Here is a 25,136-nt window from a genome sequence, read left to right as displayed (position 1 = left end):
TGCCTTCTCACCTCATTGTCTCTGCGGGGAGGGAATGAGCAGAAAGGTGGTGGGGGGGCATTCCCACTGTGGCTCAGTGGTAATAAACTCAACTAGCATCTATCCATGAGGATGCAGGTTCAATCCCTGGCCTCACTCAGTGGGTTTAGGATCCCTTGTTGCCGTGGCTGTGGTGTAGGCCAGCAGCTACAGCTCTGATTCGACTCCTAGCCTGGGAACCTCCATGTGCTGCAGGTGTGGCCCTAAAAAGACAGGAGGGAAAAAAAAAAAAAAGGAAAGGGAGGGTGTGTGCCATCAGGAGAAGCTCCTCCCCTGGTTTCACTGACATCAGCCAGACCTTCCCAGACAGCAGGTGACCGGCTAGCAGACTTCCTTTGTCCACCACAGCCTGTCTCAGGCACAATGGGGCTCCTTCATCTGCCTGCTAGGCGGGATGTGACCACTTCCCCTCCAAGGTTTGAGCCGTGAGAAGGCCAGGAGAAGCTTCAGGTGGGTGAGGAGCCCGAGCACGGCCCCTCCTCTCTCTCCCAGTCTCTTCCTCCTCTGGCTTTTCCAGGGGATCCTTCCCTACCCCTGTGTCGCTCTGCCCACCCCAGGCTCCTGGTCTGACTCCTGCCCAAACTTGACCAAAACCTTTTCTTCATTTCCCCTCAGCATGGCTGAATCAAGGCAGGAATTATTTTTTAAAAGATCTTGACCAAGGGAAAACTACAGGAAATGGGAACACGTCATGCTACTCACTGCTGTATGCGCATCACTAATGTGCACATTTTTTTTTTTTCCTTTTCTCTTTCAGCTGCCCTGTGGCATATGGAGTTCCCAGGCCAGAGACTGACTTTGAGCCAGAGTTGTGACCTATACTGAAGCTTTGGCAACACCAGATCCTTTAACCCACTGCTCCAGGCCGGAAATCAAATCTAAGTCCCTGCTGCTGTGGAGACACCTTTGATCCCGCTGTGCTATAGATGTGGTTTTGACAAGAGAGATCCTTGCCCGGGCTTCCCCTCTGCGGTAATTCTGCTCTGACACCAAAGGACCAGGGCCGCCTCGAAGACCCCCCTCCCTGCCTCTCTCGGCTTCCATCTGGTTTTCCTGGCCTCTGGGGCTGTGGTGGGAATCATCTTGTTCCCTCTAAGGACAAACATATTCCAAAGGATGGAACCAAACCCTTTCATTCTGGTTCATTTCTCTCAGTGTCTGAGGGACCAACCCATCCGTATCCACATCAAAGGACAGTGATCTTGACGTCCATGATTTAGCACATGGTAGCTCTCAACCCTGCGTGCCCGTTACAGTCACCTGGAGAGCTTTCAAAACAACCGTGGGCCTGCCCCCCAGAGATCTGATTAACTGCAGCTTGCCCTGGAGTACTCTTGGTGTCTCCCTCTTCCCCCACTTAGAGGATCTCCACACATAGGTTTAGGAACAAGATCTTAAAAACATCAGACCTACTGTTCACCACTAAAGCAGTCACACAACTTGCAACACAAAGCAGTCACAACCTCGCAGATGCGCACCCACACCCCAGGTGGCCTGTTCCCTTGCTGCGTCTCCGGGGCTGCTGGCTCCCAGCTGTAGGCAAGCTGAGCAGAAATAGTGCTACTTGGCCAAGAGAGGTTTGGTTCCTGGTTCCTGGCAGGCGCCGGGAACATCAGATGTGCACTGCCAGCGCCTCCCCCAAACACATGCACATACTGCCTTTTTTTTTTTTTTTTTTGTCTTTTTAGGGCTGCACTCGAAGCATATGCACAGGCTAGGGGTCAAATTGGAGCTGTAAGTGCCAGCCTACACCACAGACATAGCCCACGTGGGATCCGAGCCAGTCTGTGACCTACACCACAGCTCACGGCAACGCCGGGTCCCAGACTCATTAAGCAAGACTGGGGACCGAACCCGAATCCTCATGGATACTAGTCAGATTCATTTCCGCTGCGCCTCAAAGGGAACTCCTGGGGAAGGAATTTAATTCGTCTTCTTTAGGAAGGAAGATGGACCCGAATTAGCAGTGGAGCCCTGGGCAGAAGGATGCAAAGGGGAAGAACAGGGCAGCGGTGTCCACGCAAACACCCCGTTTATTTCGCTATTGTCTTGGGGGACCACGGGGAGACCACCCCAGGGCATCGAGGAGGGAGTGCCTGTGACTCCCAGATGCTCCAACATTTTCTGAATCGAAAAGTCCAGGCCCAGTTCACTGCTGAGCTCTGCTCCGTTGTCCCACAGCAAGGCCCCCGAGCGCGCAGGCGTGGAGGCACCTGCACGCCGCCCTCTGGAGCAGCACTTAGATCCTCCCCAGCTTGGAGGAATGCAGGAGAGGTAGAGGTCAATGAGTTTGCTCCTCTTTCATGTCACCTCTTGGCAACCTGCGGCCAGCTTCTAGAAGCGGCATGGGCAGGAAAAGGAAGCGAAAGGGGCTCTGGCCTGCTCCTCCTTGCCCAGGAGCGGAGCCAGCAACTGCAGTTTGCTCTGAGGTAATGCCTGGCGCCGCCTGTGTGTTCCTGCAGGTCGAGACAGATTCAGGCCGGGTGGGGTGGCAGCCCCAGCCGCAGAGGGCATGCAGGGAGAACAGCACCGCGACTAGCTGCCTGTGCCCCACCCCCTCCCGCCAGGACTTGGGGGCCAGCTGTCAGGTGGGCATCCAGGCCTCATCTGGACCCAGAGCGTCCAGCACCCCTGGGAGAGCAATCCCTTGAGAACACAGGCAGAATGCTGAGGGAGAGGCCTGGCCTCCCCTGGGCTCTGAGCCCCTCTGCCCAGGTGTTGTAGACCTGCCGAGACGGGTTCAGAAGGCGCCAGAGAGAAACCAGCTGGGGCTGGAGCCTGGCACCCATCCCCCCAGCTCCCCAGGCCCTCTCCCGCCCTGGCTGCAGTTGCATCAAGCGTCTCATTAGCAGCTGCCCCCGCTTGGGCGCGGAGCATGCTTTGGGCATTTGCCACGAGGCGGGTGGGAATTTTGCAACAGTTTCCAGGAGGGCTGTGCGGGAACAGGGGCTTCCCCTGCTGACCACTGCCCCTTCCGCAGGGATGAAGCCAAGAAGGCAGGAGGAAAAAAAGTCAAGTCTCTGCAGTGTCTATTACACGAGTGTGACAGAGACAGGGCCACACCCTCCTCTCTCCGGCCTGTGGTCCTGACCAGCCTGGGAGCTATCAGCTCCCTCCCACCAGTACCCCTGGAATTGAGTCTCAGGTCTTAGCTCTGGCCACAGAAGGTGACAGGTGATAGGCACAGAACGCATGAGGGTCTGAGTCTGGGGGCTCACCGCCATCACCCAGCTCCCCAGAGAAGGCCCTGAGGACACCATGCTGTCCAGGAAGCCATTTCTTTTGCTCCTTGGCTTCTGGTACCTCGGGGACCCATTCCTTGAAATCCAGTCTGGTGTGGCCAACGGGCCAAGGTCAACCTGGAAGTGGAAGCCCAGGCCTCCACACAGGGCAGGGGTCTCTGCGATGTCCAGGAGCTGGAGCCAAGCTCCCCACCCCAGAAGGAGAGTAGTGGTGGCAGTGCCAGGCAGGAGGCAGCTCTTGGGCGGAGGTCCAGACAGGAGTCTCCCTTCCCGTCATGCTCCTGGCTCAGGCGTGCCCTTCTGGGGGTTCGGCGAGGTGCGGGTGAGGACCACGTGGGGGGAACTTGACAAAGGCAATGGCAGCCAGCTCCTTGCAGAACTCCTCAAGGACTACCACACCCTGGAGGAGGGTCTGGTGGTCCAGCCTGGGGGAGACAGCCGAGGGGTCAGGGCTGGGAGGTGTGGGAAGCATGACATCCCAGTGTCTGCGAGCGATCACCCAGTGGCAGACACCTCTGAGTGAGGACAGGCCTCGGCAACGGGCCCTCTTCTGCTCCCAGCCTCACGCCTCCTCTACCCGGAAGTCCTCGCCTTCCCACCCCAGGGCTCTTCCTTGGGCACCCGCTTCCCTCGGTTACTTACTGCTCCCCGGGGACCTGGCCCATCAGCTGCCTGCGCACCAGGAGCAGCTTGCCTGGGAACTGGGGCACCCTCTGAATTCTCTGCATCAAGTCCCCAATCACCTACAGTGGGAATAGGAGGGGAATGAGGAGGAGACCTGTGCCACGGCTCAGGGTCCCTGCAGGGACCCTAACTCTGCTGCACTGAGGGAGGAGTGTGGTATCTGTGCTTTCCCCTGGCACTGGCAAGGGTGCCCACTCCTGCCACCCCCAGCCCCCCATCCTATCCCTCTCCCTTCCTCCCCCCACCCACCGGCACGCTCCCACTGGCCCGGACATCCTTACCCTGACGAGCACAGAGAACAGGCTCCTGCAGCCGGGGGCCAGGTTGATGTAGGGATCCAGGAGGTACTCATGGATAAGGGGGTGGGGGAAGAGGGCGAGCCGCGACAGGACCGAGGTCACTTGCAGGTTCAGGCTGTACGGCTGTGGAGAGCACAGTGGACCAGCGAGGGTTGGCAGGGGTGGTGAGCATTTTTGCACCCCCACCCCCACCCCCCGCAAGGCGCTTGGCCAGTGTGAACGTGTGCGGGGGTGGGAGACGCACGTGATGTGTGTGTGTCATGGACTCCCTGGGGCTGAGGGCTGGGATGTGTTAGGGCGTGTGGAGCAGAGGCAAGACGGGGCTTCCCGCCTGGGGAAAGGTGGGGGTTGAGGGGGGTCGTGGAGCCGGAAAATGGAAGACCACTAGACCCCTACAGCTGGGCCCTGCTCTCTTGGAGGTCACCAGAGGCCCTTGCCCTGTGGCTGGGGCCCAGCCCTGTCAGCTACCTGTTCTAAAATCCGGGACATGCGGTCAAACAGCATTCGGAGGAAGTGACCCTCGAAGAAAGGCCGTTCGGGCTCATGGGGGTCCAGTGGTGGGGGACCCAGTGGCCAGCCCCAGGGTGCCACTCGGGAGCTGCACTCCTGGAACTGAAACAGGCAGGAGAGTTGAGGCGGAGGGCCCAGTGGTCAGGGAGCTGCACAGGTGGGTGAGGCTCGGGCGCCTGGCCAGTGCCAGGAGCACCTGGGCCAGGAGACCACCCAGGCGGAGGGTATTCGCCCCATGCTCCGAGGGGCGAGAACTGGGCACTGGCAGAGGCTGGACACTCACCAGTCCGTAAGCATCGTGGACGTATGTGTCATATCCAGTCTCCTCCAGGAAAGCCGAGGTCTTGGCTTCCTCAGGAACGAGGCAGAGGAAACTGAGAGACAGGACCTGGGTGTGGGGCGCCCGCCAGGGCCGCCCTGCTCTCCCCTGGCTCCATCTCCAGCCCTGAAGGAGCACTCCCTCTTGGGCTGTGCCCCCTCCGGGCTGTGGCCAGAGACAGAACAAAACTCAGGTGGCCCAGGCTTTCTCCTGACCTGCTCCTACCTGTTGACGATCTCGGTCACTGCTGTTTTGCCATCGGGGTTGGCGGCAGGGGCAGGGGGAGGCTTTGTGGAGCGTTGAAAGCCCGAGTCGAGGAAGCCGTCTGTGAAGTAGGGGTCTTCCTCCAGATCTCTGTGCCAAGGGGCACACAAGTGGGGCACTGGTCAATGCAGGAACCAGCGTCGGGGTGCTGGGGGCCAGGCTGGGTCTGGTGGCCTGAGGCCTCCGAGGGGCTGTGTTTCACTTACAGGGTGTCCTCGTAGCTCTCCGGCTCGGGCGAGCCCCGAGCCACATAAGGGCGGCCCTCGAGGTGGCACAGGACCAGGCTGTGGATGATTTGCTCGTGGGGCTTCTGGAGCAGCTCCTCAAACAGCCGCAGCGTGGCGATGCTGATCTGGGGCAAGAAGGGGTCAGCAGGACACTCCTTCCCCACCCTGGCTTCTAGAGGTGCCTGGGAACCGCTCACCCAGATAAGAAGAGTCCCCTCAGGAGAACCTCCTTGGACCTGGGGCTAGGGCAGCAGGTTTTGTGGGGAGCAGATGGGTGTTGGCTTGGGAACCGAGGTCTGGCTGGTCCCGGTTCCATTACTAATTTGAGGTGCGGCATCAGGCAAGCCAACTGGCTTCTCTGTGCCTCAGTTTCCATGTCTGAAAAATGGAATACCGGCCTCACCTACCTCACAGAGTGGCTGGCAGCCTCAAACAAGCCAAATACATATAAAAGCATTTTGCAAAATAAAAAGTGCTCTCACGAGTACGTGATCACAGAAAATTACTGTGTGACAAAGGCAGTTTAGCTACCAATCACTGGGTCACTGCTTGTGGGGTTTTTTTTTTGGGGGGGGGGGCTGGGTTTCAATGCCTCAAAAAGAACCATCTAGTAAGCTAATGAAAATGGGAAAAAGCACTCAGGAACTTGCTTGGGCAGGGGCAGGGTGGTACGAGTGGAGAAGAGGGCCCTCCCACCTCACCTCATCTGAGAGGTGGTCACAGTGCTTGATGAGGTGGGCGCACAGGGTGTGGGGGCTGTCCTCGGGGGCTGCAGGCTGCTGGTCCTTGCCCAGGAGGAAGGCCACGGCCTCTCGCAGCAGTGCAGGGGAGCAGAGCTGGTGCAGCATGGCCGTGAACAGGGCGGTGGAGGTCAGGACACTCTGTTCAGACCTACAGGGAGGGCGCGCTGAGCCAGGCGGGGCAGGGGACACCAGAGTAGGAGCCGGGAGTGAAGGGAACAGGGTAGGGCAGAACCCTCTTCTCGTTTCCTTACATCTTCAGCTGGCATTTCTCTGATCACTCCCCATGCCTCCAGAGGTCCTGGAGTCCAAGGGCGGGAGGCCTTTGTTAGCCCATATGGCTCTGAGCCATGAGTATGTCAGGGGGAAGGCGTGGCAGACTTCCACCATAGGGCCCATCGACTCCCAGGACTCTGGCCAAGGAGGCCGCTGGCCTCAGGCACAGGAAGGGGCTTGGTGGGGTAGGCGGATCGCCCAGCCCACAGCCACGCCCGAGAGAACTGGACAGAACTTACACGTGTAGGAGCTGGGGCTGCAGAATCTCCACAAATAACTTCTCAGCCACAGCCTTTGCCAAGGCATCTGAAACCACCTGGGTGCCAAAGAGCATGTCTTATACACGTTTTACCTCCACTGACAATTTTCCACAGAGAAACAGCTATGTCCTTGCACAGCGCCTAACACAACAGGCAGAGGGTCCTTGCTGACCCGGGGCCCCACCCAGCTCCCAAGAGACCCCTTGGGTCCTCGAAGTAGAGACACGAACAGAGCAGCGTGAAACCTCGGACAAGCACAGAAAGAACCCTGTGGGTGCCCAGCCCTGGCTCACCGTGTGTGCCTCTCTGATGAGGTGGTCACAGTAATCGAACCAGCCCAAAAATGCAGCCAAGGCCTCCTTGCCAGGGAAGGAAGCCTCATCAGATGGGGCACTGGGTAACCTGAGAGAGGGCGAGGGAGTTTTGTGAGGCCGCCTTCAGGTATGTTTAGGAAGCTGGGCCCTTTTGCCCTCTGCCCTGGAAACTCTGTTGCTGGGGATCAGTTCTACCGTGGACTCTGAGGGCAGAAGCCAAAGTGATGCTTTCCTGGAGGGCGAGAAGGCCCTGGGTCATGGGCTGTGTTCAGGAAGAAGGTGGCCAGCAGGGGGCCCCAGCCCCCCTGGAAAACTAGAAGAGTCACTATCAGAAAGACGACAGGTAGGGCTTCTCGCCACTGAAGAGGCGGCCCAGCCTTCGCTGGCCCAGCGCCTACCTCCAGCTGATGCCCTCTAAAGCAGCAATGTCTGCAGGGTCCAGGAAGGTGGGCAGCGACTGGTACAGCTGGCAGAGGTGCTCGACGATGGCAGGGCAACAAGGGCTGCTCTGCACCAGGAAGGTGGCAGCTGCCTGGGAAGCCACACTCACTAGGAGCAGCAGGTTCTCCTGGGCCTTCAGGGCCACCCGCCCTTTCTAGAGGATAAGGGTACGACTTCAGAGACATGCAGCTGACCCCCCAAGTGCCCTCCCATCAACTCACCCTGCCCCGTGTCTCAGCAGCCAGCACCTTGCTCTTGCACAAGCCAATCAGGGAGGTGATCAAGTTGCTCTCCCCAATCCCTCCGCCTGGCTCATCCATCTCAGCAGGCAGCTGGGTGTTCAAGGCCCGGGCCCCACAGGGACCCCTGTCGAGAGCCTTGTTGTGGGGGTGGTCCTTGTCCCTGCTGCTCGCCGCCTCTTTCGGCAGGACAGTGGCTTCTCTGGATGCCTTCTTCCTACTGACAGTCTTTTTACCCTGCAAGGGAGGTTGGGGGAGGCCAGGCTGTGATGCAAACCACTCCCCATGACGGCTCCCTGGGAATACAGGATGTGCTGGCTGCCAGGGCCTCAGCGTGGAGCCAGAGAGGCTTGCCCTGAGCTCTGGGCCCTCCTGCTCCTATTCCCCAGAGGCACTCACTTCCAGGATGTAGGTGAGCAGGGCTGGATCCTGCTGGATCTTGGAGCAGAGGACAGTGGTGAACTGCACCTCCTCCTTTTCTGTGAGGGATCCAGGAACTGTCCCACCAAGTCGGAGAAGTTTCTGGAAGGAAAAAAAAGAAGCCCCCCCCGCCCCCCGCCAACCATGGGTTTAGACTCAAACCCACTGCACAGTGCCAAGGTCCCGATGGAGAAGATGGTTCTCTGGATCCGGTCCGAAGGATAGAGGGTGCAGTGTCTTTGTAAAGAAACTTTTGGTGCTTTGAAACTGGTCTTGAACACCACCTGGTTTTTCTTGAAAGCATCGCTGTCACCCCCAGACACCCGTTGGCTTGTGGGCCCCTCACCTGCACAGGTCTGTGGACGTTGAGGTAATGCAGGAGGGGATGCTGCACCTGGGCCAGAACCTTGCTGAAAAATTGGAGCACCTGCTGCCGCATGCCTGGTGGGTACTGCGGGTTGGGGACAAGGAGCTGTCAGTTAGGAGGCGAGGCCACGCCCCCGCCAGGACTGCCCCTCCCCTCCCCTCCCCGTGGGCCTCCCATCCCTGCGGAGGCCCCCTTCTCCGCAGCTCCCTTCCCTCTTTGAAACTGCCTATCCCCCTTCCTGCTTAATTTTTTTCCATAACCTTATCTTTTTTGAACATACTATACGGGGGCTCCTTTGATTATTCTGCCCCTCCCGGTCTAGAACATTCGTCCATTTTAATCACTGGCAGATTCTCCAAGCCTGGGATACAGCCTGGCATGTGGCTCGTTCAGTACGAGAATGAAGGCAGACTGAACCAAAGGGAGCACGTCCTCAACCGGGGCGACACCCAGAACGTGCCACCAAAGCAAATAAGGGAGGGCCAGAAGCCTGGGGAGGTGGCGGGGTGTTCTAAGCGAGACAGCCGCCATGCCCTGGCCCTCAGCTCATCCCCTTCCCCAGGGCGGGGGCTGGGAGGAGCACTGGTAGAAGGGCCAGCATCCAGGCGGAAGGTTCCAGAAGCATCCTGTGGTCCTGCCCACCTCGGCCTTGCCCAGCGTGCACAGGGTCTCCAGGATCTTGTGCTGCAGCAGGTACTCCAGACACGGCCCCGCCTCGCCGGCTGCCTGCTGCCGCTCCTCGTAGACTAGGATGTCCAGCATCTGCTTCAGCCGCCAGGGAATATCTGTCTTCTTCGCTGGGGTGTTTTCATCTAATTACGATTCAGGAAACAAGGTGAATGAGATGAAGAGGGCACTCTGGCTTAATGGGGTCAAGCCCACAGGACCTGGGGGGCTGGGGGAGATGGAGAGCAACCTGGAGGAGGCCTGGTTAAGTTTTCTTTAAAGACCAGAGGAGGAGTTCCCTGGTGGCTGGAGTTAAAGATCTAGCAGTTGTCACTGCTGTGATGCAGGTTTCATCCCTGGCCCAGGAACTTCCACGTCATGGGCACAGCAAAAGAAAAAAAAAAAAAGAGCAGAGGAAATTGAAGTTTACTGCTGATGCCTCTCTAGCTAAAAATTCAGAAGGCCTGCCACATGAGGCCCAGGGTACAGCCCTCTGATGGAGAACGTGTGCACACTCTAGCTCCCTAACAGAGGAAAGCAGTATCAGTTTTTCTCTGAATCCTGGGGCCTACAGAAGGGCACCTGCCAGGGGCACAGGCCAGCTATGGGGTCAGGGATTTGTCATACAATGTAGAGGCTGTCTTCCAGCAGCTTCCCAGCAGATAACCTCCTAGGGCCTGGTTATGTCTCTTACACTCGCCTACACCTTCAGAAAGCAATACTCTGGGTTTTTTTTTTTTCCCACACCCATGGCATATGGAAGTTCCAGGGCCAGGGATCAAACCCCGTGCCACAACAGTGACCCAAGCTACTGCAGTGACAACACCAGATCCTTAACCCGCTGTGCCACAGGAGAACGCCCAACACTCTATTTTTTTGCAAAGCAAAAAAACCCAACCAGGAGTTCCCATCGTGGCAAAGCAGAGATGAATCCGACTACAAACCATGAGGTTGTGGGTTCGATCTCTGGCCTCGCTCAGTGCGTTAAGGATCCGGTGTTGCCGTGAACTATGGCGTAGGTCGCAGATGCGGCTCAGATCTGGCATTGCTGTGGCTGTGGCTGGCAGCTACAGCTCTGATTGGACCACTAGCCTGGGAACTTCCATATGCTGCAGGTACACCCCTAGAAAGACAAAACAAAACAAAAAACAACAACAACACTGTATGTGTGTGTGTGTGTGTGTGTGTGTGTGTGTGTATACATATACGTACATACTGTACTGTATTCGAAAGTAACTAACAGACAATTTTAAAAGTTCTCATCATAAGAAAAAAAATTGTAGCTATGTGTGGTGACTAGATTTATTATGGTAATCATTTCGTAATATATTCTTATGTTAAATCAATATGTTGCACACCTGAAACTAACATGTTATCTGTCAATTATATCTCAGGTTAAAAAGAGATCTTCAGGAGTTCCTATGGTGGCTCAGCAGTAACGAACCTGACTAGTATCCATGACGAGGTGGGTTCCATCCCTGACCTTGTTCATTGGGTTAAGGACGAACCGGGTATTGCTGTGTGCTGTGGTGTAGGCCAGCAGCCACAGCTCTGATTTGACCCCTAGCCTGGGAATCTCCATGTGCCGTGGGTGTAGCCCTCAAAAAGACACACACACACACACACACACACACACCTTCAGGAGTTCCTACTGTGGCACAGGGGGCTAAGAATTCAACTGCAATGGCTTGGGTCGCTGCAGAGGTATAGGGCCAATCCCTGGCCCAGCGCAGTGGGTTAAAGGATCTGTGCAGCTGTTCTGTAGGTTTCATCTGTGGTTCAGATTCAATCCCTGGCCTGGGAACTTCCATATGCCACAAGTGAGGCTATAAAGTTTAAAAAGAGAGAGAGAGAGAGCTTCAGTCTAAAGCCAGTCATTCTTGACTGGGGGCGATTTTGGCACTCCTACCTAGGATATTTGGCAATGGGTAACACAATGGGGGGTGCTACTGGCATCTAGTGGGGAGAAGGCAGAGTTGCTGCTAAACATACTACATGTACTCCCCAACAAAGAATGATACTGTCCAAATGTCACTAGTGCCAAGATTAAGGAAGCTGATCTAACAAAATGCTCAGAGTCCCTCAGAGAATCCAAAGGACACCTTTTTAACTTCTTGGGCTGGCTCAGGCTGGAAATACAGTCTTTAGCAAAGGTTAGGCGGGAACTGAACCCCAGTTTGAACCCAGGAGGTGGAGAGCTAGGGATGCAGGAAAGGTTACTTGGCAACCAGTGTGTCTCTGCCAATTCTAGCATACTGACTACAAAGCAGCCAATGAGATTCTTCCCCTCCCAAGGTGAGCGATCCTGATGGGGCCAGGTGACCTAAGTCCTTGGCTTTCTAGAGTATTGGCTTGGGGAGAAGGACCAGGCACGTTATATGCTTTTTTGCCTGTTTGTTTGTTTAGGGCCACACCTGCAGCATATGAAAGTTCCCAGGCTAGGAGTAGAAATCAGAGCTGCAGCTGCTGCCTACACTACAACCACAGCAGCGCCAGATCCGAGCCACGTCTGCAACCCACATTGCAGCTCATGGCAACACTAGATCCTTAACCCACCGAGCAGGGCCAGGGATCAAACCCATGTCTTTATGGATACTAGTCGGGTTCTTAATCTGCTAAGCTACGATGGGAACACCTATGCTTTGGTTTTTGTTCTCCTCCTACTCCAGGTCTCTACAAGGGAAATGCCCTCTGAGTTGGCTCAGGGAAAAGAAGAATTTATTCCATTTGTCTTCTTTAATCAGTGAGCCGTGGGCACAGGCACTTGGGGACTTAAGGCCTGGATACCCTGCCCACCTTCCAGCTGAGAACAAAGTAGCATTCAACCTCTGTGTTATGGAGTCAGCGAGACGCCAGCCTCCTTGTCCCCACTCCTGCCCCAAACAGGTCCCCTCCCAGAAGGTCAGAGTAGGGCAGCCCCAATGTGAACTCCTGGGCCACAAATGTCACCTTCCCTAGGACACTTGCATCTCTGAGCTGCAAGGTGACACTGCCCACATGTTCCTCCCTTCTCCATTCAGGGGTCCTCAGGCCAGGGGAGACCAGGCCCCACCTGTGCTTTCGATGTAGTAGTTTGTGATGCCCTTCCAGTGCTCCACGAAGGCCTCCAGCAGGTCTATGCTTGGCTCCCGCTGTGGAGAGAGCAGACACAGACTAAGCGGCCACCATAGTCATCACCGGCTCTGTCGCGACGAGCATTCATCAGAATGGACATTCCATGAGTTCCCGTCGTGGAGGAGCGGAAACAGAATCCGACTAGGAACCATGAGGTTGCAGGTTCAATCCCTGGCCTTGCTCAGTGGGTTAAGGATCTGGCATTGCCGTAACCTTGGTGTAGGTTGCAGATGCGGCTCGGATCTGGCATTGCTGTGGCTGTGGCCGGCAGCCACAGCTCCAATTAGACCCCTAGTCTGGGAACCTGCATATGCTGTGGGTGTGGCCCTAAAAAGACAAAAAAAAAAAAAAAAAGGATATTCCACATCTACTAAGTGTTGGAAGGGTGCTGGGCCCTGGAGGAGGCACTGTGACCCTGGGTTCTCAAAGGGAATAGTGATACATTTTCTCTAGGACACTTGAGCATTGTGTCCATATCTGCCAACCATCTCCTGGCACCTCTCCCCAGACTCCCCTTCCTCCTGGAATTGCTCTGCTCCTGCTACATGTCAGGATTACATAGTCCCTGTCCCAGAGCCACTAAGAATGTTGGTAGGGGAAAGAGACACAGATACAGATCATTTCCATTCAACATGGTTATGCTACAATAGAGGTACATAGAGAAGACAGGCGGGCACCCCCAAAACAATAAAACCAAAAGGATACAGACAGCAAATGTGGCACAGACAAAGCTTTCAGGTTCCTCTCAGTCTGAGAGTCTGGAAAATCCATGTTGAAGTGGTTCCGCTAGACGGGTAATGTCAGTGACATACTAGGAAAGTGCCTGGGAGTTGCTGTCATGGCTCAGCGGAAGCAAATCTGACTTGTATCCATGAGGATGTAGGTTCGATCCCTGGCCTCACTCAGTGGGTTAAGGATCCGGTGTTGCCGTGAGCTGTGGTGTAGTTTGCAGACGCGGCTCGGATCCCATGTTGCCCTGGTTGTGGTGTAGGCCGCCAGCAGCTACAGCTCAGATTAGACCCCTAGCCTGGGAACTTCCATATGCCATGTATGCAGCCCCAAAAAGAAAAAAAAACAAAACAAAACAGTTCCTTATTTATAATGTGCTCACAGCTTTTGTCCAAGGCCACAGGCCGTGCACCCTTAGCTCTGCTCCTATCCGTGTCTTTTCTGGCTCCTTCTATGGCCCAAGCCCAGTAAATCCTGATCAGCTGTGAGCAAGCCTGAACCTCCTCCTTTTCCTGAAGTGCCCTCTCCATTTCCATGCCTGGCTGGAACTAACCTTGAACTGGTAACAAGCACTTCTCCAAAAAAGGGCATTTCTTGTCTTTTCTTGCAGAGTAAATGTTGCAAGAGAAAAACACATAATCTAATAGTCCTTACCTTCAGGGCTCATTCCTACCTCTTGGCCTTTGCTCTGGCCGCTCCTCTGCCCAGGAGATCCCTTATCCCCTTACTGCTGGGTCCTAGCTGTCCCCTGTGAGGTCCAGCTCAGGGCTACCCCCTCCACAAAGCCACTTCCAGGGACCCTGGATGCACCTCTCTAGCCTCGTGCTAGAGAAGGCTGAATGCTGCCTCCTCCTTCCATAATGCCCTCGGGAGTTATCTGTTGAGGGCCTACCAGGGACAAGACACCAGGCTGGATGCTACAAGACTTATAAGACTGTTTAAGAGCCTGTCCTCCAGAAAGGTGCCGTGAAGAAGAGAGTTTAAAACCGCTCTGAGGAGTTCCCATCGTGGCTCAGCAGAAACGAATCTGACTAGCATCCATGAGGACACAGGTTCGATCCCTGGCCTCGCTCAGCGGGTTAAGGATCTGGCTTTACTGTGGGCTGTGGTGTAGGTTGCAAACGCAGCTTGGATCTGGCATTGCTGTGGCTCTGGCGTAGGCCGGCAGCTGTAGCTCTGATTGGACCCCTAGCCTGGGAACCTCCATATGCCACGGGTGCGGCCCTGAAAAGACAGAAAAAAAAAAAAAAAGAAAAAAACCTCCTCTGAGTAACTCAACTGTGAGAAGCAGTGTAAGAATACAGGAGAGGTGGAGAGTGACCTCCGGGCAAAGACAGGTCACTTTTAACAGGCTGGAAGGGAAAGGCTTTACCAGGACTAAAACCCAAAGAGCTGGGTCTGATTTCAACAGTGAGAGAGTGTTCCTGCTCAAGGAACTCTGCAAAGTGTGTCCAGGGTGAGGATGTATTGATGGGGGGTGGGGGTGGGGGACGACTTGGACTTCTTGGCCAAATCAAGAAGTCAGATTTTTTTCCTTTTTTTGCAGGCAGTTGGATGACAGTGACATCTGAGCAGTGCTAGGAGTCTTCTCTTAGTTGTGTGTAGGAGACAAAGGCAGGATGAATGTCTAGAAGGCTATTACGATAAGAGGATGAAGCAACAACGAGGAATCAGAGACCATGAAACATTCCCCCCCCTCCCCCCTCACCGCCCCCCCGCCTTGGCTGCCCAGGCAGTCTTGTCTTCTTTCAAAGCTGGCTGTGGGGGTCACGACCCTTATGGGACTGGCCCCTCCCACAGTTGTTCTAGACACACCATCCATACGGAGTGACTGCATCTTATTGTGTTCTACATGGTGCTATTATTGTCGGGTGAAGAGTCAGCTCTGCAGAAGACTGTGAGATCTCTGAGGGGCAGGGTTCTGGGTTTTATCTCTGCCTGCCCCTAAAGGGCTCTACATGGAGTGACTACTTTTTTTTTTTTTTTTGGTCTTTTTAGGGCCACACCCACGGCATATGGAGGTGCCCAAGTGATGGGTTGAATTGGAGCTATAGCTGCTGGCCTATACCACAGCCATAGCAACTTGGGATCTGAGCCGTATCTGTGACCTACAACATAGCACACAGCAATGCTAGATCGTTAACCCACTGGGTGAGGCCAGGGATCAAGCCTGCATCCTCATGGATACCAGTCAGATTTGTTTTTGCTAAGCCACAATGGGAACTCCCTGAAGTGACTACTCATTGATGCTTAGTAAATATCTCAGCAAACTCCTTAAGCCCTTTCCATAGTGCCTTGTTTCTGGGAAAGCCCTCTGGCTCTTGATCACACTGCAGTTATCTCACAACCTTAAATGTAAATGGACTAAATGCTCCAACCAAAAGACATAGACTGGCTGAAAGGATACAAAAACAAGACCCATATATATGCTGTCTACAAGAGACCCACCTCAGCTCTAAGGACACATACAAACTGAAAATGAGAGGATGGAAGAAAATATTCCATGCAAATGGAAATCAAAAGAAAGCCAGAGTAGCAATACTCATATCAGACAACATAGACCTTAAAATAAAGAATGTTATAAGAGGAGTTCCCATCATGGCACAATGGAAAGGAACCACGAGGTTGCAGTTTCAATCCCTGGCCTTGCTCAGTGGGTTAAGGATCTGGCGTTGCCTTGAGCTGTGGTGTGGGTCACAGACACGGCTCAGATCTCATGTTGCTATGGCTGTGGCATAGGCCGGCGGCTGTAGCTCTGATTGGACCCCTAGCCTGGGAACCTCCATATGCCATGGGTGTGGCCCTAGAAAAGGCAAAAAGACAAAAAAAAAACAAGGATAAATACAATCATTTCACAAGTCTTTGATGTGGTCTCACCTAGCATTAAAATTCATTTATAGGAGCTCCTGTCGTGGCGCAGTGGTTAACGAATCCGACTAGGAACCATGAGGTTGCAGGTTCGGTCCCTGCCCTTGCTCAGTGGGTTAATGATCTGGCGTTGCCGTGAGCTGTGGTGTAGGTTGCAGACGCGGCTCGGATCCCGCGTTGCTGTGGCTCTGGCGTAGGCTGGTGGCTACAGCTCCGATTCGACCCCTAGCCTGGGAACCTCCATATGCTGTGGGAGCGGCCCAAGAAATAGCAACAACAACAGCAACAATAACAACAACAACAACAAAATTCATTTATAGTATCTGGGAGCTTTAAGCTGGAATTAAATAAAAAAATATCCAGGAAGAAAAGAATAAACAGGAGAATAAAGGTTAGCCAAAACAGACCATGAAAGGAAAGAAAGCAGGGGATGAGCTTTACCTGAATCTATTAGCTACTGAGACTCCAGACCAAAGACACTGCACTAAAAGATTTTTTTTTTCAAAGATAATATTACTTAAAAAAAAAAAATGTAGGAGTTCCCTTCATGGCTCAGCAATTAACGAATCTGACTAGTATCCATGAGGACGCGAGTTTGATCCCTGGCCTCACTCAGCGGGTTAAGGATCTTGTGTTGCTGTGAGCTATGGTGTAGGCTGCAGACACAGCTTGGATCCCAAGCTGCTGTGGCTGGGATGTAGGCCAGAGGCTACATCTCCAATTTGACCCCTAGACTGGGAACCTCCATATGCCTCAGGTGCGGCCCTAAAAAGACAAAAAAAAAAAAAAATAAAAATGAAATAAATAAAATAAAATAAATGTAGATTGCTATTTTATTTTGTCAGAAGACGGCAGGGGGAGCAGTCTTTCTCCTCAAGGAGTTAAACAACTTTGGTGCTTGGTGGTAGGGGCCAGGGTGGCGGTGGTTTAACTTGGTGGCCCAGCCCTGGGAAGACCTATGCCCAAGATGGGAGTGGGGTGGGAGAAGAGGGGTCCCCATCTCTCCTGATGGTTACACAGGGCCCACATTTTTAGGGCATCTTCTATATGTTGTATACTGAGGGGCCTAAGATCACCTGCCTAAAAATATCTCCCTTGACCACCAATACCTCCTCCAGCCACTGACTCGGAAATTCCCACACTGCCAGGGTCGTCTGTCCCATCAACCCACCTTGTGTACTGTGTACAGGAGCTTTCCCTAAAGGGTATGAAGTAGTGTCAGATTACTTTCTAAGATGACAGCTATTTAGACTGGGGACAGGAAGGATGGGAGGAGAGGTCATTTGGGAACTCCCTCCTGAGGCAGGCTGGCCTGAGGCCCCTGGACATTAATTAGTAAGGGCAGGGCTGGGGCAGGTGGGAGCATAGAAAGAGCAGAAGCTTTTCACTTTCTTCACAGGTTTCCTTAAGGCTGAGACGGTTCTCCTTCATAACAAGCTCTGATTTGGGGTGTGCGTTGGGGAGGAAGAGGATGGAACCCAAGGTTGTTTCTCCTGAGAACATCTGATACACTAAACTGATCCATGAAGGGAGGATTTATACTATGGGCCAAAAGAATCATTAACTTTTCAGGCAGATTCCCGGCAGGGTTACTTTAACTGGAGGGCAACCTGGCTTGCCTGTCAAAACCACCGCACTTTTATCTTGCTGAAGGCAGGGAACAGCCGTGGGTGCCTCTGACCTGCCTTCAACCCCTACAGAAAATGGCAGAAACACAGACTCCTTTTCCTCGGTGGCTGCCCCAGGCCCCACCACCGCTGGCCCCTCCTGACTCAAGGTCAGTCCCACTCCTGCTGTTGAGAAAACTGCGCAAATACCCTGCAGAAGTCTTTGCCTGGGTATGGGCGCCCCCCACCCCAGAACTGTCATCTGTACTCTCCCGGGGGACACGGCCAGCCGGGGCCCTGCACTACCCAGGTGCTGGGTGAGAGGGCAGACTGCGGCCGAACAAAATCATGAAGTCGTGGGGGGCTCAGAACCACGGGAAGGGGCTGCAATTTTTAAGGCCTGCTGACCAGGAAGGGAGGAGCGTAGGGGAGGAGGAAGGCATACCAGCTGGGGGAGGGGACTTTGGGGGAATTTTGGGAAGAAACTATTGGGTGCCAAGGGAGCACTCGGCCCAGAGGAGTTTGGGAACAGGGAGAGACTCAGGGAAAATAAACAGAAAATAAGCAGGGAGAGCGGTTAGGGGCTGGAGCGACCTGGAGGGGAGCTGGGAACTGGCGCGATCGGGAAAGAAGCCACTGGAAGCAGGGAGTGCCGCCGCGGCTAGGGAGCAAGGAGGCCCCGGAAAGGACGCCACGGCCTGGGATCGGGTCCCTTCCCTGAGGCGGGAACGCGCCCTCCGCCCGCCAGGCCGCCAGCTCCTCCCCCGGCCCCGCGCCCGCCCTTCCGGCCCCGGCCCGGCGCGCCCCGGCCTCACCGCCCCCACGGCCTCCTGTAGCAGCGCCCCGAGCCGGCTCAGCATGACTGCGGCCCGACTCCCGGCTCCCTGTCCCCTGGCGGCGGCGGCGGCGGCGGCGGCGGCGGCGGCGGAGCTCCCGGGCTCAGGCTGCGACCAGGAGGCTCGGCGAGGGGGGCGGGGCCCATGCCGCCCCGCCCCGCAGCCCCCGCCAGGCCCGGCCCCGGGTCGGACTGAGGGCCGGCGCCGACGTGGCCGGGCGGAGCAGCGAGCTGGGGCTCCGGGGCAGGAGTCGCGGGCCACGGAGGGGCACGGTCAAATTCACAGGGAACCCTTTGGGGAGCCGGGAGTCCGCGAACGAACGACCCTTAGAGAAGAGCGAATGGAGCCAGGCAGGTTTTTCCCATGAGGGATGAGAAGATTTACGGATTCGGGAAGTCTCTAGACTTCCTTCGCGGGACCCCTAAGGCCTTACGTGATGTCAGGGGTGAGCAGGAATACATTCTGACAGCCCTGTGGTCCGGGAAATGTCTTTCCATTCTTGAGGGGGGAGTGGAGAGAGATGGGGGGCGGGCTTTGAACTGCAGAGCTGGCTGCCCCAAGGCCCACGCTTTGGACATTGTAGGAAACTCAACTCTGGTTGAGGATTCTGCCTGTGTGATTGGACACAATTTTCCCAGGTGTACCCCCCACGCCGGCCTTGGGAGACCCACCTTCTGTGTCTTTCCTTGGTGCAACTTGGCCAGTTGTGACTTCCTCATCCCAGCACAGGAGGTCCTGGCCGCTTGTGCTGATACCTGCTACTCTTAATTGAGATGTGCCGAAGACAGTATGAAGGAAACAGTGTAAAATAGTCACTGATGATGTTTTATGTTGACTATGTGTTGAAATGTAATCTATTAGATAAATTGGGTTAACCAAAGTATATTATAAAAATTAATTTCAGGAGTTCCTGTCGTGGCGCAGTGGTTAACAAATCCGACTAGGAACCATGAGGTTGCGGGTTCGGTCCCTGCCCTTGCTCAGTGGGTTAATGATCTGGTGTTGCCGTGAGCTGTAGTGTAGGTCGAAGATGTGGCTCGGATCCCGTGTTGCTGTGGTTCTGGAGTAGGCCAGCGGCTACAGCTCCGATTAGACCCCTAGCCTGGGAACCTCCATATGCCACGGAAGCGGCCCAAAGAAATAGCAAAAAGACAAAAAAAAAAATTAATTTCACTTGTTGCTTGTTACTTTAAGTGGATACAGTGCTGGTCCAGAGGTTCTGCACAGGAAGTCACACTGGCCCTGTTGTGCCCTTCTAGCCACACCAAGGAAAGAAATGGGTGACCTGTGCTGGGGGGAGCCCATGGGAAAATTACACCCAAGAATTACACAGGCAGAACCCTCAACTGGAGCAAGGTTCCCTGGAGTGTCCAAAGCTGGGGCCTGAGGGAGGGCGCCTAAGAAGGCAGCTGGCTCTGCCGGTTCAAAGCCCATTCCCCATCTCCCACCTCTACACCCCGCCCCCCGCCCACCCCAGGAATGGAAAGATATTTTTCCTGAGGACACTGCTGATGTCAAAATGTGTTGTTGCTGACCTCTGACACCATATCGTGAGCAGGTTAGGCATTAGGGGTCCCTCGAGGGCAGGGGGTAGCCCTTGTTGCAGAACTGAGGACCTGGAGCTGTGGGATCACCAGGCGTCACTGCACCGGCCCTGCATTTTGGACCCCATTCACCAGTGGGACTGAGGCTCAGGAAGCAACGCCTGCCCGAGCTGGCCTCGTGCCTTAGAGCCTGCAGTCCACACGGAGTCCCCAGGAGGCCAGGGTTCGGCTGAGCCCTGGCTGAGCTAGTATTTGGATCTCAATTCTCTGGCAGCTGCTTGGGAAAAATAGATGTTTTCAAACAGTTCATCTGCAATGGGGCCCTGGTGAGTAGCCTTTTAGGCCAAAGACAAGGCTGTTTTGTGTGTCTAGAAACAATCTGGAGTCTAATCTAACAATGTTCTCCTCTGGACCTCATTCTGCGTAGGTAAAGGAAGCAGTGTGGGTGGATAAATCCACTTTTATCCCCTCAACATGTGTCAGAGAAATGAAGGATATAGGGGAAGTGTATAAAGAATTCATAGGTTTATTTATGAATAAACCTTTCAGGACACAACAGGAACTCCTGAAATTAATTTTTATAATATACTTTGGTTAACCCAATTTATCTAATAGATTACATTTCAACACATAGTCAACATAAAACATCATCAGTGACTATTTTACACTGTTTCCTTCATACTGTCTTCGGCACATCTCAACCTTTTTTTCTTTCATAACCACACCTGCGGAACATGGAAGTTGCCAGGCAGGGGTTAAATCTACGCTATAGATGCCAGCTAATGCCACAGCCACAGCAACCCAGGATCCCAGCTGCCTTTGCAACCTACGCCACATATCACCACATCCTTAAACCACTGAGCAGGCTAGGGATGGAACTTGCATCATCATGGATACCCAGTGGCTTCATTTCTGATGAGCCGCAACAAGAAAATCTTATTATCCCCTGGGGGCCTTGCCTGGCTGCTTGGCCTCCTCCCGGAGCCGTGAGTGTCACAGGCCCGGAAGGGTCCATCCTGTCAGCCGCGGATGAGCTGGACGGCCAAGGGGGAGCCCTGGGTCCTGGCTGGAGGACAGAGCCTGTATCAGGGTCCGGAAAGCCTCGCTGTCCCTCAGCCGGGCCACCATCCCTCAGCCCCCGCAGGGGAGGAGGCACACAGGACCTGCTAGCGTGGCCCCGCTCTCGGGCACAGGGTTTGAGGAGGGATCGGTCTGGGCCATCTCTCTCCCTCCTCCCATTTGGTATTGGCAGTCTCGCTTGCATGCTTGCTTGCTTGCTTTTTTGTTTGGTGTGACTTTCTGTCTTGCTGTCTGTCTTTTTAGGGCCACAGGGCAAGGCACATAGAAGTTCCCAGGCTATGAGACAGATCAGCACTGGATCATTTACCCAGTGAGCGAGGGCAGGGATGCAACTTGCATCCTCATGGATATCAGGTGGGTTGATTTCTGCCAAGCCCCAACAGGTTCTCCTTATTTTTTTCTATTTCTCTCACTGTTTTGTTTCTTTTCTTTCATTCTTTCATTCTTTCTTTTTCTGTTTTGCTTTGGAGGGCCTCACCCGGGGCATATGTTGGTTCCCAGAGAAGGGGTCCAGGTGGAGCTGCAGCTGCCTGCCACAGCCCATGCCCCAGCCCCAGCCACGCAGGATCCAAGCCTCCTCTTCAACCTCCACCACAGCTCACGGCAATGCCAGATCCTTAACCCACTGAGGGAGGCCAGGGATCAAGCATGCAAACTCATGCGTCCTAGTGGGATTTTTTCTGCTGTGCCACGATGGGACCTCCTTTTCTCACCTTTCAAGTTTGATGTGAAACGCTCTAAGCAGATCCATGCCCACACTTGTATGTGTGTTCGAGTGAATGGGTGGCTTGAACTCCTGCTCCCAGTTTGGCTCATTGGGGAAGTGGTTGAGGCTTCCTCTCCTCCTGTCCACTTGAGGGCAGGTACAAGACGGCTGCAGAAGAAACAGGGTGAGAGAGCAAGCCCCTCAGCCCCGACGCGACCAGATGGGACCTGGATGGGGCCCCTCAACCCGAGGAATGAGCCCGTTTGCTTTGGCGGGCATGTTTAAACCATGGCAACCTTGTCATTCCTCAGCTCTGTGAATCAGGATGTTCTGGATAGGGTGCAACCACATCCAAGAATGAATGCGACCCTGCGCTTGGTGCAAGGGCAGCTGCTGTGCACAAGTGCACAAGTGCACAAGCCCCCGCCCCCGCCGTCAATTCAGCTGACTCTGGACGGTCCTCCAACGGTTTCCTGGCTCTCGGAGTTCCCGTCGTGGCTCAGCAGTTCTCGCACCTGACGTGTATCCCTGAGGAAGTGGGTTCGATCCCTGGCCTCACTCCGAGGGGAAAGGATCCGGCGGGGCCGAGAGCTGTGGTGTGGGTCCCAGACACGGCTTGGATCCCCTGTTGCTCTGGCTGTGCTGGAGGCCGGCAGCTCTGGCCCCGATCCACCCCCTAGCCTGGGAACCTCCATATGCCATGGGGGAAGCCCTCAAAGGACAGAAGACAAAGGACAAAAGACACACACACACAAAATCACTTCTGTCTTCTCAATGATTGATTGAGAATAATTAGCTTTATTTATTAATTTGTGCTTTTTATTACTTCCCTATCAATAACTACTTCCTTTTTTTATTTTTATTTTGTTTCAACGTTCTAAAAACTCTAGGCTCAAAACACAAAGTGAACTATACCATAAATGACATGAATCAGGAAAGAGAAATTGGACACATCTCCAAAGAGCAATCAGGAGAGGGGAAGGAGAGTGCATGTCAGGAGGGGGAGCAAGGGGATGGGGTTTGGGGGGAAGCTGATGGGGAGGGCACTGGCAGGGGCGGAGGGGACCTTGGGGAAGGTGGTTTTGGAAATGGGCCGAGGGTTCTTGAAAGAGCCAGGCCAGGACCTGGTAGAGGGGGTGTGGGAGCAGTCAGGGCAGGCACTCCCAGAAGGGCTGCTGAATGCGCCTCGGGCCCTTTGACCCCAGCAGAGGCCGGGGCAACGTTGCCATCTAGCACAGGGAAAGGCACATCAGTGTCCGGGAATTCGGCCAGAGCAGCGCCAAGTGCCCCCTGCCAGGGCTGGTGAGTGTTCGAGTGGACGGGAGACTTCTGGAGGACCAGCAGGATTTTCATCCTGCCCCAGCTAGTGAGTCCTCCGTGAGAGCCTGGTCCTGCCGGAGGAGGAGCAGGCTTTTCAATCCTGCCCGCCACGGCTGGAGTCCTCCTGAGAGCCTTCGTCCTCCGGGAGGAGGAGCAGGATTTTCATCCTGCACGGCTGCTGAGTCCTCAGGAGAGCCTTGTCCTCCAGGAGGAGGACCAGGATGTTCATCCTGCCCAGCTAGTGAGTCCTCCAGAGAGCCTCGTCCTCCAGGAGGATTATCCAGATTTTCATCCTTCCCAGCTGATGAGTCCATCTGAGAGCCTCGTCCTCCGGGAGGAGGAGCAGGATTTTCATCCTGCACGGCTGCTGAGTCCTCAGGAGAGCCTTGTCCTCCAGGAGGAGCACCAGGATGTTCATCCTGCCCAGCTGGTGAGTCCTCCAGAGAGCCTCGTCCTCCAGGAGGAGGAGCAGGTTTTTCCTCCTGCCCGGCTGGTGAGTACTCCTGACAGCCTCGTCCTCCAGGAGGAGCACCAGGATTTTCATCCTGCCCGGCTGGGGAGTCCTCATGAGAGCCTCGTCCTCCTGGAGGAGGAGCAGGATATTCATCCTGCTGGGCTGGTGTGTCTGCATGAGAGCATCCTCCTCCTGTTGGAGGAGCCGGATTTTCCTCCTGCCCGGCTGGAGAGTTCTCCTGAGAGCCTCGTCCTCCTGTAGGAGGAGCAGGATGTTCATTCTGCCTGGCTGGTGAGACATCCTGAGAGCCTCGTCCTCCTGGAGGAGGAACAGGATCTTCATCCTGCCCGCTGGGGAGTCCTCATTAGTGCCTCGTCCTCCTGTAGGAGGAGCAAGATGTTCAACCTGCCCGGCTGGTGCGACAACATGAGAGCCTCGTCCTCCACGAGGAGGAACAAGATTTTCATCCTTCCCGGCTCGTGAGTCCTCATGAGAGCCTGGTCTTCCAGGAGGAGGAGCAGGATGTTCATCCTGCCTGGCTGGTGAGTCCACCTGAGAGCCTCGTCCTCCAGGAGGAGGAGCAGGATTTTCATCCGGCCCGGCTGATGAGTCCTCCTGAGAGCCTCGTCCTCCAGGAGGAGGAACAGGATTTTCATCCTTCCCGGCTCGTGAGTCCTCCTGAGAGCCTGGTCTTCCAGGAGGAGGAGCAGGATGTTCATCCTGCCTGGCTGCTGAGGCCTCAGGAGAGCCTCGTCCTCCAGGAGGAGGACCAGGATCTTCATCCTGCCCCGCTGGGGAGTCCTCATTAGTGCCTCGTCCTCCTGTAGGAGGAGCAAGATGTTCAACCTGCCCGGCTGGCGCGACATCATGAGAACCTCGTCCTCCAGGAGGAGGAACAGGATTTTCATCCTTCCTGGCTCGTGAGTCCACCTGAGAGCCTGGTCTTCCAGGAGGAGGAGCAGGATTTACATCCGGCCCAGCTGATGAGTCCACATGAGAGCCTTGTCCTCCAGGAGGAGGAGCAGGTTTTTCATCCGGCCCGGCTGATGAGTCCTCCTGAGAGCCTCGTCCTCCAGGAAGAGGAGAAGGATATTCATCCTGCAGGGCCGGTGTGTCTGCATGAGAGCCTCGTCCTCCTGTAGGAGGAGCCGGATATTCATCCTGCCCAGCTGGGGAGTCCTCCTGAGAGCCTCGTCCTCCTGTAGGAGGAGCAGGATGTTCAACCTGCCCGGCTGGTGAGACATCATGAGAGCCTTGTCCTCCAGGAGAAGGAAGAGGATTTTCATCCTTCCCGGCTCGTGAGTCCTCCTGAGAGCCTGGTCCTCCAGGAGGAGGAGCAGGTTTTTCATCCGGCTCAGCTAGTAAGTCCTCCTGAGAGCCTCGTCCTCCAGGAGGAGGAGCAGAATGTTCATCCTGCCTGGCTGGTGAGACATCATGAGAGCCTCGTAATCCAGGGAGGAGCAGGATTTTCATCCTGCCCGGCTGGTGAGTCCTCCTGAGAGCCTCGTGCTCTAGGAGGAGAAGCAGGATGTTCATCCTGCCTGGCTCGTGAGTCCTCCTGAGGGCCTCGT

General features: G+C 55.0%; 1 protein-coding gene and 1 long non-coding RNA gene across 2 annotated transcripts; one reads left to right on the top strand and one right to left on the bottom strand.

Annotated features, from left to right (window-relative positions):
• Nucleotides 1–2,054: 2,054 nt before the first annotated feature.
• On the bottom strand, nucleotides 2,055–18,565 carry FHIP2B (FHF complex subunit HOOK interacting protein 2B). The gene is given in 19 exon segments (XM_047762804.1): nucleotides 2,055–3,558; nucleotides 3,561–3,620; nucleotides 3,622–3,706; nucleotides 3,924–4,024; nucleotides 4,247–4,387; nucleotides 4,733–4,876; nucleotides 5,058–5,148; nucleotides 5,319–5,447; nucleotides 5,564–5,709; nucleotides 6,286–6,475; nucleotides 6,840–6,916; nucleotides 7,154–7,262; nucleotides 7,573–7,769; nucleotides 7,864–8,091; nucleotides 8,254–8,376; nucleotides 8,621–8,725; nucleotides 9,284–9,453; nucleotides 12,360–12,438; nucleotides 18,441–18,565. Coding segments are annotated over 19 exon segments (2,385 nt in total). The 5' UTR covers nucleotides 18,486–18,565; the 3' UTR covers nucleotides 2,055–3,393.
• Nucleotides 18,566–18,631: 66 nt separating this feature from the next.
• On the top strand, nucleotides 18,632–22,159 carry LOC125117075 (uncharacterized). Its single transcript, XR_007132463.1, has 3 exons — nucleotides 18,632–18,906; nucleotides 21,329–21,439; nucleotides 22,103–22,159. It is a non-coding gene; the product is annotated as an uncharacterized LOC125117075 (long non-coding RNA).
• Nucleotides 22,160–25,136: the final 2,977 nt, after the last annotated feature.

The sequence above is a fragment of the Phacochoerus africanus genome, chromosome 15 (assembly GCF_016906955.1).
Source record: "Phacochoerus africanus isolate WHEZ1 chromosome 15, ROS_Pafr_v1, whole genome shotgun sequence".
Classification (NCBI taxonomy): Eukaryota; Metazoa; Chordata; class Mammalia; order Artiodactyla; family Suidae; genus Phacochoerus; species Phacochoerus africanus.
This window is presented reverse-complemented; position numbering and strand designations above follow the sequence as displayed.